The 20,012-nt window shown below is 36.8% G+C and overlaps 1 protein-coding gene across 1 annotated transcript in view; it reads right to left on the reverse strand.

Annotated features, from left to right (window-relative positions):
* The window catches only part of COL17A1 (collagen type XVII alpha 1 chain), a 60,693-nt gene extending 43,220 nt beyond the window's left edge, over positions 1–17,473 (reverse strand). Inside the window, 7 exon segments of the mRNA XM_031949355.1 lie at positions 1,448–1,483; positions 2,635–2,682; positions 3,468–3,599; positions 4,597–4,701; positions 6,163–6,207; positions 8,135–8,197; positions 17,308–17,473. Coding sequence (XP_031805215.1) covers positions 1,448–1,483; positions 2,635–2,682; positions 3,468–3,599; positions 4,597–4,701; positions 6,163–6,207; positions 8,135–8,186 — 418 coding nt within the window. The 5' untranslated portion in view covers positions 8,187–8,197; positions 17,308–17,473.
* Positions 17,474–20,012: the final 2,539 nt, after the last annotated feature.

Genomic DNA, 20,012 nt, shown 5'->3' on the forward strand with positions numbered 1-20,012 from the left:
AGGAAGTACAATTTCCCAGCTAGCATGAACATAAAGAGCCATTAAAGGAAAATAATTTACAAAGTTCTTGATTTATTGACATTCATAGATATCCAGGACTTTCAGAAGATGCCCAAAGGTCATGTGGCCACTCTCAACCAAAATTCCCAATGGGCAAACCAACTCTGGGACAGATCAATAAGGACCCTATTTGAAAAAGATTGAAGACAAGATTTTTATGATTTGGAGAAGATCATACTCTTCTGCCTCCTGAGCATCCTATGTGTTAAAGAACCCCCAAAACAGGGTTGTTCATGTAACTGTCTTTGCCTAGAAACAACATGGAAACAAAGCTATATAATTTCTTGTAGTATTTCCAACTTGTTATCAATAGGCTCAGTACATTTGGGAAATTTAGATATCTAGAGCATCTATCTAAGCTTTTGGACTCTACAAACCTCACTTGTTTGGATTATTAATGATAACTGAAACTCTACAACAAATTTGCCTCAGGTCTTTGGAGAACATCTGGAGAGTCAATGGTGTACTCTAGCTTTGTTGAATGATAAGTATGTTTATCTAGTGCTTTGAACTTTGCAAGGTGCTTTATACAATCTGAGATTCACAATAACTCTGTGATAATAATAGATATTATCTCCATTTGAGGAAACTGAGTTACTAGCAGGATAAAATGATTTGCCTGATCATCCAACTGATAAGTCTCAAAACCAGGATTCCCCAGCACTCTGTTTACTATATCATGCTGCTCCTTATCTAAATCCTGAAAAGGATTATATTGCTTTTTGTGCTGCTTGTAAAGAGCAGTTTTCTCTAGCTGATTTAAGGGCTATGTTCCCTTGGAGGTGGAGAGATTGATAAATTACCATAAAGAGTTTTTATCTGACTAATTAGGGAAAAAAGGGAGTCTTTTTCATCATCTGAAGCATGAAAATACAATTAAAACATATCTGGGAATAAGAATGATCACAGCTCACATTTACATATCTTACTGTCACAAAAGGGAATTCTATGTAGAAGAATAAATCTGGTTTGGAGTGTAATGCAGCAACTAGGATTCTAAGTTTTTTGAAGGGAGATCCTACAGTTAGTTTTTACTTATATCTTTTAGCATCCACAGAAGGCATTGCACATATTGCTAAATCAATGTTTCTAGAAGTGAACTGAATCTTTAAGATTATCCAAGGCAGAACAAACCTTTTACATCTGGATTTTTGCCATTTGTCCAAAGCCTGTTTCACAATATTTGCTGAATTACTATTAAACCCCAACATATGATGAAAGAGAAAACACACAAAAGAAAAAAAGATAGCCAGAAGACTGTAAATTTCTTAAAGGGAGGGATTGTGCCTTACTTTTCTTTTGCATACTCAAAATTTCCTTGAAAAAGACTAGGCACATAGTAGGAGCTTATTTCATCGTGAAATTGAATTCAACAATTTTAGCTCACCTCGAGTCTGGCTCCGTCCTCTGGTGGAAGAAGATCCTGTGAGGAAAAGGGAAGCAATCTCAGACATGCCTAATAGACTCCATGGCAAAAACTTAACATTGAGTACTAAGAACACAGGGTGCTGGTTTGTCTAGGTAGGAGCCTCGTGTGATGCAATGTATACAGTGGGTAATAATAATTGTCATTTATGCAGAATTTATGGATCACAAGACACTTCACATACATTTGGTATAGACATAGTCATTTAATTCTCACAAATTTGTTTATCACTTATTGTCTCAGGGAGATACTTGAGTCTCAGGTTAAGTGACTGGCAAAATGATCATACCTCATAGGTATGAGTCAGGATTTTAAACCCCATTCATCTTATCTTCAAGCTCTATATTTTATTCACTATAAGATGTACTTATTAAATGCTTTCCACATGCAAAAGTGGTGGGGAAAGTTAGCATTTACCTAGTTAATTTAGTTTGTCTAGAAGAGAGACAAATGTTAATTATGGTTTTAGAGAGTTCATTAGGGAACTTGAGTTGTACAGATTAACAGACTACAAGGATTGAATAAATGCAATAAAAATAATTGCCAAATTTTCCTTTTGTTTTTCTATTATTTTTTTCTATTGAAGCTAAGAAATATGAATCTTCCAGCATTTTAAGCACATCATCAATTAGTATATGAAGATTTATGAAGATAAAAATGCAACAAAGAATAGAAAGGTATTTAAAATCATGCTGACTTCTGGAAACAATCTATTTCTCAATTAAATGAGAAAAATGTGGCAAACTTTGGAGCAAAGTCACTTAAAAGAAAAGGAGGGATAAATAATAGGATATATATTGTTTGGGGTTTGGATGTTATATCCTACTATATCTCATTACTAGGGCTGTTCTATTTGTCCTGTTTTGGAAAAAACAATCTCCATATTTTAGTTTGTCCCAGGGAATATCCTAGTTCAAGCCTTTTGAAAATGTCTGATTTCATGATGGCAAGTGAATGTGACTTTCAATTCATGAAGATGCTTCAGTGAATATGGCATTAAGAATAGATTACTGTATCTTTAAGGCACATTGATGATAGAGTAGGGTCAAGATACTTCAAGAACAGCCATCTAACATATGATGTTTCCTCTTATGGCAACTTCCCATGACCATAGCCTCCCATTTCCACTAGAAATAAGGAAAACATACCAAGTTCCTTCCGAGGGTATTCTGGAGAAGAATTCCCACTGGAGCTCCCTGAGGAAGAATCAAACATTTAGCATAAATGTGGATAAATGGGCTTCTGAGAAACCTTCTCAACATGGGATGGGACATTTTGAGAAGAAAATGAGGAACCCTTTTCACCATTAGCTCTCAAAGGAAAGACAAATGATAGATAGATGTAGAATAAATGGTTAATCTCTTCCATTGGATTTGGTGGGAGTGCTTTACTTTAATTGATGGTTTAAAACTGGCCCTGCCATTGATGAGAGCTTCAGGAAAAGCTCTTTTTTTTTTTTTTTTTTTTTTTTTTTTTTTTTTTTTTTTTTTTTTTTTGCGATGTATTTCCAAGGAAGGAGTCATTCTTACTGTCCCCTTCCCCATTCCCTTTCATGAATGTTCCTTTTTTCTTACTCTTCTTACAATCACATCAGCATGGAACCCCAGTGCTTCATTAGAAATAAATGTACCCCTGGTTGTAGGTAAGCTTACAACTTTGATAGTTGAAATAGAACTTTTGAACCATATTTTGTCCTAAAGTAGAGAGCTACTTTAGGTAACTATTGTATTTCACTTGTGTTCAGACTTCCCACATACCTCACCCTCTATATCAGTGTGTGGCTAGCACCAAATCTATTGTTAGTATTCTCTATCTAAGGAATCAACATTCCTAATAAACCATGTAATAGGATATAATCAATTGGATGTGAAGAGAAGAGAGTAAAAGAGATGAGGGAGAGAGGGAAACATAGATGATCAATATTCCATATGTGGCAAGTGCAAAAAGGACAGACCAACTCTAAAGTCTATAGTACTGATACCTTCATATGTTGCATGGCGGGTGACATGACTTTTCCTTTCAAAGGTTGAGCCTGGTGAATTTGGGAGTGTAGAGGCAGGAGACTGAGCCCTCCTATAGCTGGATGTAGAAGCATTCCCTCTTAAACTTCCAGCTATGAATATAAAAAGATTGAATTTTATAGTATTCCTGCAGAAATGAATTTAGCAGTTAACATATTCCAATGAGACTCAATAATCTTAGGCTGTGTATAACAGGTAATTGTAATAAAAATACAGAAAAGGAGCCAGTGAATGTCTTTGATTATTTCTTAAAGGAGCAATATTTCTAGATTTAGCAGTGAAATGACATTTTTATCCTTATAAAATTGGTGCTACTGCATACCCACTAAGGACCCATGAAAAGAAGGGAGAGCCTGTGGATGTATAACTATCAAATTTCCAGGGACAGCAATAACTCAAAGCAGGAATGGGAAAATCAAGATTTGGAAAACAATCAATGGAATTTAATCTTAAGCTACTGTTCAGTTGGATCTCAATACATGTAGATATGAATGCCATATTGATTATTAAATAGGGCTACCTTCTTCCCACTAAAAGAAGAAGCATTTGGGCCAGGTTATTTCCAGGGCACAGAATTTCTTAATAGTATTTTTGTGGCTTACTTTTTTGCCAGAAAAAGATTGTTTTCCTTGGAATGAAAGCTTTTTATGGGAAGCTTGACTAGTCGAGTTTTATACAAATGCTGTTCTCTGATAGCCTACCATGAATCCAGCATTGAAAGTTCTTCTACAGGTTGTGACTATAGTTATTGCACATGATAACACTGAAAATCATTTTTTTTAAAAAGCCTTGTGCACACTTGAACAGAGATGGCTTAAAGTTGGATGAGAAATAAAGGAGGTGAGTTAGGTGGGCAGGCAAACACATTCTCTATTAAGCCTGAAGGATTAATTATTCATATTTACATTGAGATTGTGATATGAATGATTACAAATACTGATTATTTTTAAGCCATATTCACATATGTTATCTTAATGTTTCCCTTTCTTGAGAAGTTGGGTAAAAGTAGAAGCTCCTATCAATCTCCCTTTCTCCAGCGTCTCCTCTCTTATATTTTTGTCTGCTCATTTAGTCCATTACTATACTTACTAGAATTTATATAGCCACTGCTGCCATGGGTTAAACTCTGCTTTTCCAGCCTACTTCCTCCAGTGAGAGATGACGTTTTAGCATATCCATTGCTGGTTCCTCCTTCTGGCAGAAGCAAGAATCAGATTAGAAATTGGGGGGTTAGAGTAAGGAAATGAGTGTCCCTAGGAGAATCTTGACTCTCACTCATCAGTCCCTTTACTTTGATTTCCCTCATTTATGGTTTTGTCTTGTACCTCTACTTCAGGGATTTAAAAATTTTTTTATGTCATGGACCCTTTCTGGTTATCCCAGAATAATATTTTAAAATTGCAAAAGATAAAATACATAGAATTACCAAAGAAATCAATTATATTAAAATACAGTTGTCTAAATATTATATAAAACAAACAAGTGCACAGCTGTTGGGGGAGCTGTGAACTAATTCAACCATTCTGCAGAGCAATTTGGAACTATGGCCAAAGGGTTATTAAACTTTGACTTAACAATATCACCACTAGCTTTGAATACCAAGAGATAAAAAAAGGAATTTATAAAAATATTTATAGCACTTTTTTCCCAATGGCAAGGAAATGGAAATTGAAGGGATACCCATCAATTGAGGAATGGCTGAATAAGTTCTTATATCTGGAAAGACTTCAATGAGCTGACCCAAAGGAAAATGTACTATATACAAAAAAATAGCAGTATTGTAAGATAACCAGTGATGAATAGCATAACTATTTTCAGCAATATAATGATCCAAGACACTTCTGAGGGGTTTATAATGAAAAATGTTATCCACACCCCAAGAAAGAACTGATGATGTCTGAATGAAGTATACTTTTTTTTTTACAACTTTATTTTTCTTGAAAGTTTTTGTTTTTTGTTTGTTTGTTTTTTGGTCTGGGTTTTCTTCCACATCTTGACTGTTATGGAATTGTTTTATATAACAACACATGTATAACCTATATTGAATTGCCTGAATTCTCGATAAAGGGGAAGGGGTTAAGGAAAAGCATCTGGAACTTGAAGTCTTAAAAATGCATGTTAAAAATTGTCTTTTCATGTAACCAGAAGAAAATAAAATACTATATATATATATATATATATATATATATATATATATATATTTAAAGTGCACAGGTCCCAGATTAAGAAGTATTGCTTTAGTACTTAACACAGTACTACAATATATTAGGTGGTTAATAAATAGTTTTTTAGAAACAATAAATGAATTATCACATTCATTATAAGTGTATAATTACATAATGAAATTGTATAATCTTGTGACTTTAGAACTTAAAGATAGCTTAGCAAGCAATCTCATTTTATGGATGGAGAAATAGGCCAAGAGAGGGGAGTGATGTCTGCTATTCTCTACTTAGTTCATGTATCAATGCAAAATTTTCCTAACTAGATTGTAAAGCCTGTGTGTAGAACACTGTGAAAACTCAAATAAATCAGTAATATTATTGTCCTGCCTTTGGTTTAAGACTTAACTAGCTTATTGGGGTTAGCTGTGTTTAATTTTCAGTGTGCTTTATTTCAGGTGAATAGTACACAAATAGTAAAATAGTTACTTACTTGGTGGCAAAGATGTAAGTCTTGTGGTTACTGTTTCAGTGATAACTAGGGAAAGAAAAAAAGAGATAAAATGCTATATCCCTGGGCAGATTGGGAGTGCCTTATTCTGATTATAGTACAATTTCACAGAATGTTTGTTATAGGTCACAGAAGAATCCTGGCACTTGGGGCAGATGTGTGTGTGTGGGGGGGTCTATCCCAGATAGGTGCATTCAGTCCTTCAGGAAGTCCATTTCTAGATTCTGTTCTCTCCAATAGTTCAACCCCTTAGGATGAGGAGAAAAGGACAACCTGGGGGAAGATGGCTCATGAGTGAGCGACATCATATTGATGAGGACTTTGGGGCTGGGTGTGGGAGGCAGCCCCCCTGAATTGTGCAGAACTGATGGACTAGAGTTCTACTACAAGGGGGAAGTAGTCTACATGCTGGGGAATAAGTTCCAGTTGCCCTCCAGACATGGATCTGTTTGTAGCAGTTGAGTTTAGGGAGAGGACATAATCTGTGTCATAACACAGGATGCTACATTAAGATCTGCTGTTTGGGGTACCCATGTTTTGTTCTCCTTGGATATTCCATCAGCATGACTCATAGCAACCAGAAAAATGGATCCTCCCTGAGTGAGGTGCTTAAAGCCCCTTATTCAAAATGGAATTCTGGGCTGTGCAGCTGGGGCTTTGGGAAGGTCCTTACACTGCTTCCTATGACTCATTCTGTCTCCAGCTTGCTCAGTACTGCCTCAGCTGGGGCAGGGACTGGCACAAAGCCTGCTGTTCCTCTTGCTTCTTGGAGACTCGGGGGCATGAACAGACATGGCATGTTTTAGCTACAGACAAGAGTGTCTTTAGGGCACATAAGTCACTGTGTGCCTGCCTCCAACATCTATTGGGGAAATCAGATCAAATGAATAAACAGCACAACCTTTAAGGGGGAAAGGAGTCTCCACGGGGGAGTGAGGAGGGGTCATGGGAAGTGGATCTTTGGCATCCAAGTCTCAAACCCGCCTCCTGTGGTGATGATTAGGGGCGGCATATATGTGTGTGTGGGGGTCTACGAGCTGGTTGTGGGGATGGCGTATGTGTGTGTGGGTCTATGAGCTGGTTGTGGGGGCAGCATATGTGGGGGGTCTATGAGCTGGTTGAAAAATCAGATCTTTATAAAATCTGCTATACTCTTCTCCATACTCTTCCTCCTCCTTTCTCTCCCCCAACTGCTGCTGCTATTACTACTAAATAGCTAGCATTTATATATCACTTTAGGGTTTGCTAGACTCTGTCCCAAATCTCATGTGATTCTCCCAGCAGCTCTGTGACATAGATACTATTATTTTTAGGTGATGAAACAGAAGTTGACATAGACTATGAGCTTATATTCGCAGATCCATGATGCCTCAGTTGTTCTATCAGGAAAATGAAATTATATGAGTAATAAAATTTGTTTTTAAAGCTCAGAGAGACAGTTCTCACAAGTAATATTAGATTTGACAAAGAGTTTGATGCTTTTCAGAAGCATGTTATTGTAGAGCTCCTGGAATTCCTTGATGTACATTCTACTTCAACTTAAAGAAGTGGATAGTGATGAATCTGCAGTGAGGAAGACCTGAATTCAAATCTTGTCTCAGACACTTAATTATTTGGGCACCTTGAATAAGTCGTTTAATTTCTTTCAATTTCAGTTTTCTTGTTTATAAAATGGGAATGTTAATAGCATGTCTCACAGCATTGTTGTGAAGATCAATGGGATAACATGCCCAAAACACTTTAAAATTTAAGCTATTTTCATTATGATTTCATCTAGAGATATGAAGAGCATCGAAAAAAGCTAATTTTCTATCTGAGTTAGTAAAGGAGATCAGATGAAAACAACCCACAACATTTCATTTGTTAGGTTTTGTGACACTTCTATGGTATGATTAGTGTTTTCTCTGTGGGACTTTGGCCATTAGAACATATGCTCAGAATCAGTTGGTCTTGCCTCTTTCTGTGACTTCAGAGCCTTCTCTCCGGCCTTTCTTGGTTCCATCCATGTCATAGCCACCTGAGAGAAAAACAGAAAGTTATTGTTATTCCCATACTCAAGAATTGTAGAAGCTCCCTATTATTTCTTGGATAAATCTCAAACTCTTTATATAGGTGGTGAAAACTCTCCATCATTCAGTCCCCACCTACTTCATTGGGTTGGTTTCACATTATTCACTTTCTCATACACTATGTTTCAGCCAAATTGGTCCACTTTTTTCTTGAATGTAGAATTCCTTCTCCCATCTCTGTAACTTTGCACAGTTATCCTCCCCCATGTCTGGCACAACTCCTTTCCTACTTCCTCTTAAAACCCCCATCATCTTTCAAGGTTTGGCTTATATACCATCCATCAGGGAAACTTTTCCTGCACTTTTCCAAATTGCTAGGGACCTTTCCTTCCTCAAATATAATCATATAGGTATTTACCTGTTTACATATTGTATATTTGTATCCTTCCTCCCTACTCTTACCCCACTCTATTGCAAGGTCCTTCATAGAAGGGATTGATTTTTATATTGTTTTTGTGCCTGACACATAGTAGGCATTTTGGAAATGTTTGGTGCCGGGATAGTACTGGATCCCTTGAATAGAAGAGAATGCCATAGCTTTCATAATGCCATTAACATAATTTTTCCTTTTCATTTTATTTACCTATTATTACAAAATTCCGTTCATATTGCACTTTCTGACTCCAAACTATGAGGAAAACAGAAATCACATTTTAGGAAAGCCCTTTATTGATGCTATTTTCCCCATCTAGAATGCTGCTCTCCAGCTCCCTCTATCCATTTACACTTGTCAAAATTTTACCTTTTCTTCAAGTAAGAAGATGCTACTTCATCTCTGTAGCTTTTTTTGACCTCCAGCTCCCATTGCCCCATAGTGATCTTGCCTTCTCCTATGAACATTCACAAGCACTCTGTTTATGCTCTTGTGGCACTAATAACTATCAACCTTGTTTTGTAGGGAGTCTTAATTCCCCTCCTAAAGTACAAGTTCTTTGAAGACAGAGACTCTCTTATTTATTTCTGTCTTCCTCATAATTTGGAGTCAGAAAGTGCAGTATGAACTGAATTTTTTTATAATAGGTAAATAAAATGAAATGGAAAAATTATGTTAAATTATGCTATGATCGAGAAAAAGATAAGATCATATGTATCAAAGATGGAAAGATGGCATTTTGCTATCAGTTTTCTATATTCAGGTTGAGAAAAATACAATAAAAATAGTTAATGAGGAATTGCAACCCAAAATAAGTAAGGAGATGTTTAATGAGCATCTGGATGCCCTCACCTAGTTCAAATCATCAGGTCTGAAAGAGTGCTATCTAATAATACTGTAAAAACTTATAGATATAATTATTGAATTTTTATTGATTATTTTTGAGGAATCACAGTGAATGAAAGTGGTATCAGTACTGGGGAAATGTTGCCTCATTTTCAAAAAAAAATCACTTCAAATTACAGGGCCAGCAAATTTGATATTGACTTCTGGGAAAATTCTAAAACAGATTATTAAAAGGATAGTTTGTCAACTCTTAATAAAGAGATGGTCTCAAAAGAATTCACATGAATTAATTAAGAATAAATCATGTCTAAATAAACTTATTAATTGTTTTGATAAGGTTACTAAATGGAGAGATTATAGAAATGTTCTGAAAGTAATAAATCCCAGTTTTAGAAAGGCATCTTGTGGATAATATGGAGAGACATAATCTGAATGTAGTGAAGTGGGTTTAAGACTATTGTTTGATAGAGTATTGATTAATGAGGGAGTTCTCCATTGGACTCTCACAAGCATCTAGCTTTCTTCCTCCTATTCGATGAAAGTATAGCTGGCTTGCCAATCTATTTTGGGGAGGGTAGGAAGCCTAGATGGTAATGAAATGAATAACACAACGGGGATCCAGAAAGAGCTCAACACATTGAAATATAGGCTGAAGCCAGCAAAATGAAATTTAATTGGAATAAATATACAATCCAATATTTAAAGTAAATATAAACTGCAAGAAGGATAAGATTGAGAAGGCATGGTCAAATGGCAATTCATATGAAAATTTTTTAAAAAGCCTATCTTGGATGCTTTAGGGGAATATGAGCTCAGTATGTTAACAGGGACTTGCTGAAAAGAGTGAGCATCAATAGCGTCTGCAATAAACAAGATAGATGATAGTTCTCTTGAATTTGTGTTAATTGGAACCCAGTTGGAATGATGGGGTGCAGTTCAGGGTGCCATGTTTTAAAAGACTCATTGGCAGGGCTAGCTAGGGGGCATAGGGGATAGATTACCAGCCCTGAAGTCAGGAGTACCGGAGTTCAAATCTGGCCTCAGACACTTAACACTTCCTAGCTATGTGACCCTGGGTAAGTCACTTAACCCCAATTGTCTCAGCAAAAAAAAAAAAAAAGAAGAAGAGAAAACTCATTGACAAGGAAGAGAATAGAGTGGAAGGAAATATGTAAGGTAAGAGAACTCAAAGTCACATCACATGAGACTGGTTGAAAGAATTGCAACTGGGTGGTACAGTGGCTAAAATGCTGAACCTGAAGTCAGAAAGGCTTATATTCAAATATGACCTCAGACACTTATTAGTTGTGTGACCCTGGATACGTCATTTAATCTCTATTTGCCTCTATTTATTCATCTGTAAAATGGAGATGATAAGCACTTACCTCGAAGGGGTGTTGTGAGGGTAAAGTGAGATAATATTTATAAAGCAAACCAGAATGGGCTATATAAATGCTAGTTATTGTTATATTTATGGGAAGCTAGGTGGGTCTGAAGTCAAAAAGACTCATCTTCTTGAGTTCAAATCTGGCCTTAGACATTATTTTGGGCAAGCTTGTTTCCCTCAGTTTCCTCCTCTAGAAAATGAGCTGGAGGAGGAAATGGTCAAGCCTTTCAGTATCTTTGCTAGAAAATCCCCCCCAAATAAGGTCACAAAGAGTTGGACACAACTGAAATGACTGAACAACCACATTATGTTTAATCCCAGATGTTTTGTGGAAGAGAGATAACATTTGTTACTGGAAGTAATCAAGAGTATGTTGAGTCACCCAACATGTTAGGGATGTTCAGGACAGGATTCCTCAATGCTTTAATAGGATTTGGACAGCCCTCTGAGGTTTCTTTTAATCCCAAAATCTCATGATTCTGTAATATTCCTCCTTTACTCAGTTCAGTGACTATTTGAGCTTTTGCACCATGGAATATATTCCATTGCTGAAGCCCTTTCCTTAGAAGAATCTTTGATTCATTATCCTGCCCTTCCTCACCTAAAAGCAGGCCCATGGAAAATAGCCATCAGAAGAATTCCATTCAACCTGTACAAAAGCAGACATTCTAAATGACTTCACCAACTCTCCTCATTGTGTTTTCTGAGACAATCTAGCTGCAGGCGGGGAATGAGGCACCACAGAACAAAATTTTGGCTGAATCTGAAATGCCACAGAAAGTATGTATCCCAGAGCCAAGAGGAGGAGCTCAATAAACACAATAATTGATTCTAGTCTAATTAAAAAGCCATCCTTGACTTGTGACTTGGACAGATTTCCAGAAATATCATGTGTAATTTATACCAGGCAATAAATGGAACTTAACACCTTCCCAGAATCCTTCACGTGGGCACTAATTGAGGATCCTTCTTCAATAAACTGACCTTTAGTTATGGACTAATGGCTGTTTTCCAGAGGTAGACATCTCATTGCCCTTAAAGACTGTTGGGGGCAAGCAATTGGTTATTTGTGGACACCTTTAATTTCTGTGAATCATGTCACAAAATGCAGTGTTTTGGGTAGAGAAGAAAGAGTTTGGGGCCTATTCAGATAGAAATGGGTACAAATTCCAGGTGTGTCCTTGGGGAAAGCACTTAACTTCAATGTATCTCAGGAAACTCCCTGGAGTCAAAGACAAAGTTAGAAAGGACATGAAGAGCCCGTTTAGTGAGATCTCATTTTACAGATGAGGAAACTGAGTTATAAAGCAGTTATGTGATTTGTTTGAGGTCCTAAGATTGGTATCAGAGGAGACACTTATTTATTAAATCCCAAATGATATTTTTTGGAGGAAGGTGAGTGTGTATGTGTGTGTGTGTGTGTGTGTGAGACCCTAAGGCTAACCTCCAATGTCTTTCTTCACTCACTATTTGCCACAATATTGGAAAGTCTGAAACATGTCAAGGGCAAGATTGAGGGATACATATGTCTTTTAAGAAGCTGAACCATTTAATTTCCGACCAATGTCCATAATATTGGGTATAGCTGAACAGAAGATCTGCAGTTGGAACTACCCCATCAATCCTTCCCCACAGCCCAACCCAGGGATATGTGATCACTGAATCCATAGCCTCGGTCATATTTCCACAGTTCTTCTTTGGTCTAACTTTGGAATCTTGCAGATTTTTGGGAGACTGTGCATGGCTCTGGATTCAAGGCTTGGGTAGATGTCATCTGCATACCTTCTCTTCTCCCTACTTCCCCTCCCCATCTCATGGGAGATGCCATTGTTCAGATCTTTATAAGGTATTGTATCAGAATGAATTTTTTTAAACTGACATCTTGGCAGATCTTAGATATCAAATTATGAAATACATTAGGATGAAAGAATGATCCTATTCACCAAATCCAAGGATTCATAGTCTAGTTCCATCAGGCTCCTCTAACTCAGAGTGACTTTGCATAAAAAAAGCCCTAAATCTGAAATCTCAGCCCTTTCCTTTACTATGAGAGTCTGGTTAATTTTATCAGTAATACTTGAATTGTTTACCTCAAAGCTTTTGTGAGGAAAAAGCTTTTTATACTTTTAAAGTGTTACATAAAATGACCTATTATTGTTGTTATTTTCATTAGAAACAGTAATGCTGTTAAGCAGTTCTGCAGTTATTTTTTATGAAGGAGATGCATTTTATATATAAAATAAGATTTGAAAATATCCAGGAACATTTCTTTGCAACATAAAATTATCAATACAATTATTTGGGTCCATTTGCAAGGATTGCCATTTTCTGTTTTGTGGAAAAAAATATTTTAGGTGAATCACCATTAAAACTGCTCTCATAATTGATCTCTGATACAAAGACTAGGTGGACCAATGGATAGAGTGCCAGGCCCAGAATCAGGAAGACTGATATTAGTGAGTTCTACCTTGCTGTATGACTCTAGACAAGTCACTTAATTCTGTTTTCTCATCCATAAAATGAGCTGGAGAAGGAAATGGCAAACACTTCAGGCAAAAAACTCCATATGGGGTCATACAAAGTCAAACAGGACTGAAATTACTGAACAACCATGAAAAGATAGACAGCTGGAAAGTGTTGAGCAATCTTAGTGTTAGGACCTGAGAAGTAGTGTGGAGTGGTGGATAAGGATCATACTCTTAGAATCAAGAGAAAGCAGAAATCAATCAATCAAATCAATCTAATTTACTGACCGTCTGACCACAAACAATAATTTAAACTTTCTGGAGTTCATTTTCCTGAACTGTATGATGAAGCTGAGTACCTAACCAATAGAGATATCTTAAGGACCAAATGAAATAGTATATCTAAAGAACTTTGCAAACTTTAAAGGGCAATGTAATTTTGTTTCTATGGTTTCTAAAAATCAGTTTGTGATACCTAGAAGAACAGGAGAATCTATGTTTTTCACTTTAATCTTTATTTTTGGGAGCAAATATTTCTTTTTCTTTCTTTCTTTCTTTTTTTTTTTTTTGTTAAAGGCTTACAAAGGATGTATGTCTTTTGAACAACATCCATTCCTCCAAGATCAGTAAATTGCTGAATTTTAAAACCAAAGAACAATATATACAGATGTTTGCTGGTAGATGTTTTAACAACAAATTCTCTGAAAAAACAACAAAACAAATGAACATATGACAGACTATTAAGTTTGATCTGCATTATTTATGATTCTCCTTCACTTTCTTCTGTCTAGAAATCAACAAAACAATAAATCAAATCCTGATTTGTAGCATTTGTTTATTTCTAAGTGTAAATGCTCATATTGAAAATTTAACAATCAGCTCTTGTGAGTAGGAACAGATTCCAGAGACATATATCTCTGTCTATATGTCAACATATGCCTATATATATATATGTATATATATATAATATATACATATATATATATATATATACGTACATTAAGCCAAATGACCTAGGATTAAATAAGAATGCTATATAACATTAAAGGTTTGCAAAATGCTTTCTATTATCTCATTTGATGCTTATAATATTGTGAAATAGATGCTTCTACTATCCCTATAACACAGATGAAGAATTTGAGATTCAGAGAAGCCAAGTGATTTGCTCAGTCATATCAAAGTTGGAATTTGAACTCAAGTCTTCCTGTCTCTAACCACTTGGCCATACCCAAGGAACTCTTTACTCACTTTTTTGGGTCTGATTTCCCCATATTGTTTGAAAGGGATTTCAGAGACATATCAGTATAAAAAGCTGTCACATCTGGATTAGAATGGACTATTTCAGTAAGAAATGGGTTCCTTTTATTTGTTATTGTTATTTAGTCATTTTTCAGTTGTGTCTGACTCTTTGTGAACTAATTTGGGGTTTTCTTGGTAAAAATGCTGCAGTGGCTTGTCATTTCCTTTTCCAACACATTTTACAGATGAGGGAACTGAAACAGAAGGGGTTAAGTGATTTGCCCAGGGTCAAGTAGTGTCTGAGGCTGGATTTGAATTCAGGTCTACCTGACTCCAGGTCTGACACTCTGTCTTAGCTGCTCCTCTATTCAGAGGTCATCAAGCCAAGATTAAATGGCAGCTTGTTAGACATGTTGTTGAGAGAATTTTTTTTTTTCAGGTATAGGTTGGATTAGGTGGCTGCTGAAGTCCTATCCAACTCTGAGATTATATGATTTAAGAGAAATTCAAATTCATTAACCTTTGAGTCTTAGTCTGATGGTATAGAACAAATTAATTGGGTTGATTGAGGAAGATAATACGAGTGGCAAAGGCCATTTTACACACCCAAACTCTTTGGTAGGAAATGATGTCTGACTATACTCAATTTGAGGGACGAAGATTGCTACATATTTTTTTTCTTTTAGACTTTTAAGATTATGGTACCACAGGATATAGGAACTGGGGAGAAAGGAGGGAGAAACCTTTAAAGGCAGATTAATGCCAGGCCGGAGGTAAGAACTCACTGAATTAGGGCAGCATTTTCCAGAAGAATCAGCCAATGAAAACTTTGTGGTGGAAATACTCTGACAGCCACTAGAAACTTACTTCTGTGGGACACCTGGGGGGATGACATAACCTTAAAGATAAAGAGAGGATTTGTTTGTTGTTATGTTGTTTTGTCTGACTCTCCGTGGCCCCATTTGGGGTTTTCTTGGCAAAGGTACTGGAGGGTCTGCCATTTCTTTCTCTAGTTGATTTTACAGATGAGAAATGAAAGCAAACGAGGTTAAGTGACTTACCAGAGTCACACAATTAATAGATGTATAAAGTTGAATTTGAACTCGGGTCTTCCGATTCCAGGGCTGGTGATTTTTAGCACAAAATAGAGGAGATTTAAGCCCATTTTTATATCCCCTGAATAGACCATAAGATCCTTGAGAGCAGGACTGATTCATTGTTTTCTTTCTATTCTAAGCACTTAAAATATCTTGCTCAACAAGTATTTGTTGATTTGCATTAATTAGATGCACCTGATTGTTTGATATCACAGCAAATGAACTTGAATCCAAATTTATCATTAGACATAAGATGTAGCTCTAAAAATTATCACTGATTGGTTCTTATTTCAATGTAATTGTATCCTTTCAAGGATTTAAACTTTAGCTTAAAGCAGACTCACTCATTTTCAGGGAGATCTTGCCATTTTCTCCAGTAACCTCTGCTGTGACTGATATCTTGAGGCATATTCTCTAGGAAGTACATATCCATATTGATGGAATTCTGAGTCTGACTTGTACTCTGTTTCTAAAGGACGAATGATTTTGCCTTTCAAAGGAATTCTTTTCTAAAAAATTACTGATGTTTCCTGAACCCCTGAAAACAGTTAATCCAACTGTTTCTTACGCTCCTGCTTAAGAAAAACAGAAAGTGCCCTAGTTCAAGATGAAGTTAGTGAGTTGGCAATTAATTAATTTCATCCAGGAGAGGCAAGACAGAATGATGAGAATAACATTGAATTTGGAGGGAGAACACTTGAGTTTATAGCCTGCTACTTATTATGACTTTGCAGAAATCACTTTTTCCCCTCCACTGTAAAAGAATAGGGAGAATAATATCAGCCCTGCTTGCTTTTAGTATTGTCAGTTTAAGGGATGATGAGGGATTTAATTTAACTCACATAGAGGAGCTCAGTTACAGAAGTCATGATGGCACTCACCAATTGGTGGTTTGGAGTTTGTTCTGGACAATAGGGTAAGTCTTGATTATTTTCAGAAGCTCTTTTTATGCTAGAGTCTCCCTCCTCCACCTCAACGGGTACCATTTAGCATTTCATATATTCCCTGTGCCTCCTGAGACAGTCCAGGAATATTTGTTAAGAGACAGATAGTTAGGGATGCAAAGATTATAGATTTAGATGGAAGGAATCTTAAAAGACACCTGGTCCAACTAGATAATAGCATTTTACAGACAAAGAAACTGAGGTGGGGAAATATTAAATTACTTGCTAAAGAACACATAGGTTGTGATCTGACATTAGATCAGTACTCTATCAATTAAACTATGCTACTTTCCCCTAAAAGGGAAAATATTACACTATGGAAGCCATATCAAAAAAAATCTGGCTCCCAGAGCGCATTCTGATCTCTGCTTAGGCATGAGGGGCTCATTTCACCAGATTTTCTGATCCTTGCTATGTACTTCAGCCAGATTAGGTGCAGGTTAAGGCTAATAAAGGTTAAGTGGCAGAGGTCAAACTCAAATTTAGGCTGTTTAACTCCAAAACAGTGGTCTGTGCAATGGACCACAGCGCCTTCTAATTAAAACAAAACAAAATCCAATGTATCTGGGAGAGCTATTTCCTCTATCAACATTAGTAGACTCTGTAGATAATAACAATAGAATACATCTAATATAAGATTAGTCTTATAAAACATTTTATATACATCGGGAGAATTTCAAATCAAATTGTCCAAACAAAGGACTTACCTGGATTGCTTTCCTGAAGGAATGGAGAACTGCTTTAGATGGCCCCCCTCTCTTTTCCCCCTGATGTTTTCTTCTTCTAAAAATGTGCAGCGAACACTTTTTATCCCGCCCCAGCAAAGGTGTGTTATGGCTGAGTGATCTTTGAAATATGCTGGCTTCTTTCTCCCTCCTCCCCCTTTTTTCTTTCAGTAACTGCTCCCAAACAAGTCCAGACAAAGGTGTGGCTTGGTTTATAACTTCACTCCACCCTTCCAATTATCTGACACTTGCTGGATACAACTAGCAAAAAAATCTGCCTCCAGGAATCAAACTTTATAGAGTGCTGCTCAGGTAGATTAATCTTTTATGGGCTCACCTAAGAGAAGGAACAAACGTTCAGGATAAGGGAATTCGTTGGGAGTTGTCCTTTCTCTCCTGTAGTCTACCTTATATACTACCACAGTTTGGGGTTCTACATCCTATGTCTAACTTTGCGCAAGTTCCAGCCTGAGGTACCAGAGTGGGTTCAGATTGGCAGGAGACGGGAACAAAAGACCTCAGACAAATTGCAGTTTGAGATGTTATATCCAAGTCTTCCTTCTTCTTTCTATACCTATTTCACTCCTCCACTTTTAATCTTGCCTTCCTCCCTTGGCTCAGGTTCTCTTTTGCTGCCCCAGATCCTTCAGTCAATAAGGAAAACATCTTGCCAAATTCATTAACACTTAGGGGGAGAGATTTAATATAATCATCAGATGTCCCAAGAAGACTTTGGTTGTTGGATCTTTTTTCCTTCTAGTAGAATGATGAGACCAATGCTGAGACCAAAAAAATATTAACTCTACTGATGGGATCTCAAACATTTTGGCACCTGGATGGCTGGAAGTTTGGGGATAAGGTAGATTTTCTTGGTGGTCTGAAGATCATGATGTCAGCTGCTCTAGCAACAGGAAAATATGCTTGCATGTTATTGACAACCCCTTCAATACTGAAAGTTTCTAATGCATAAGGATGGATCTGGCCAGTTCCAAGTTCCCAAAAAAATATAGATCAGAGGTTTTTATCCTGGGATCTACAGACACCTTTGGGTTCATGAATTTAAGTAGGAAAAAAATTTACATCTTTATTTTCATGGACCTCTAACTGAAATTTAGCATTTCCTTCAATTATTTCAAAACATGATTTTGAGAGGGAATCCATAGACTTCTTCAAACTTTTTTGCAAAAGGATCCATGATACAGAAAAAGTTGAGATCTTCTCTTCAGATAGAAATAGATTTTACAGAAACCCTTCCTCTCCAGTAGCTCAGAATTATTTGAAGAGGGTGAAAGCTAAACCCCAAAGTAGTCATGAATGATCCTCTAGGCCGTGATATATTTGTAGTTTATATTTAAAATGCTGAGATGTCCTTCAGGAATTCTGGGATGCTGGAAGGGATAGACAGATTGCAATAGCATGCACTTATGGAAGGTCTGCTCTGGGCTGTAATGAGCACTGAGTATCAGCTCTGATCCATTTTGGCACCAGAAAAAGCTGCTAGACCCTTCCCAAGTCTTGGTTATTTTATCTCTAAAATGAAAATAGTGATACTTGCACATGGCTATTGTGAAAACCAAATAAGAAAATGTATGAGAAGTGCAGTTCCAAACTTTACAATGCTATGTAAATGTAAGTTTTTATTATTGTTATCATTATTAATTTCCCTATTAGACAATTGACCTAAAGCTTTCAGAAAAACATTACTACAAACCTAGAAACAGAATTCAGTCTCATTGAATCACAGAATCTTGGAGCTAGAAGGACAAGGGAATCCAAATGGTGTCTCAACAAGAATCCTTTCTGCAATCTTCCCCACAAGCAGGCATCTAGCCTTTGTTGGACGCTCCCTGCTCTCCGAGGCAAGCCAAACAGTGCTCATAATTAGGAAGGTTTTCCTACATGCACCAAATCCGCCTCTTCGCAACCAGCACTTCTAGTTCCTCTGGGACAGATAGAACAGGACTGATCCATCTTCCACAAGACAGCTTATTGCTTCCCTTTTTTGTCTCCCAGATGTTTGTCTCTACAGAATAAACAGAATCAGTTCATTGTAGAATTTTAGAGTAGGAAGGAACCTCAGCAGGCATGGCTTCCAACCAGACGCCAAAGGAGATAGTCACTAAAACTTAGTGTTGAAGTGTTGAAGACCTTCAGTAGAGGAACAGAACCGACTGCTTCCTGATTCTCCACATACCTTTTATGGACAGCTGTAATGATTGAAATGTTTTTCCTTGAATTGAGCTTAAATTGGTTTCTTTGCTGCTTTCAGTGTTCTTCTCTTTCGATAGCTGTTTAAAAACTCTTAGACAGCTTATGTTCCTCTGGAATATTTCATTTCATTTAGCATCCTCTGTTCCTTCAAATCATTCTCATGTGGCAACTTTCTGTGTCTCTTCCTCTTTCCTTTGGTAGATGTCAAGGTGGGAACAATTGGCTTCTGTGTTCCCTCCTTACCAGGTCATTAATAAAATAATTAAGTAAAGCGCTCTGCAAACTTCAGAGTACTGTAGAAATGTCAGTGGTCACTATGATCTTTAGGGCAACACAGAGGAGAAACATTGGTGTTATAATATGGGGAACCCATCGGCACCTCCCAGGTTTTAGGGCCAGAATCTGGGTTTATTATCTATCTGTACTCCTGGTTTCTTCCTCCTTTTCTTCCTCTTTTTCTCACCAGAAGCTTGAGT

The sequence above is a fragment of the Sarcophilus harrisii genome, chromosome 2 (assembly GCF_902635505.1).
Source record: "Sarcophilus harrisii chromosome 2, mSarHar1.11, whole genome shotgun sequence".
In the NCBI taxonomy this organism is placed as follows: domain Eukaryota; kingdom Metazoa; phylum Chordata; class Mammalia; order Dasyuromorphia; family Dasyuridae; genus Sarcophilus; species Sarcophilus harrisii.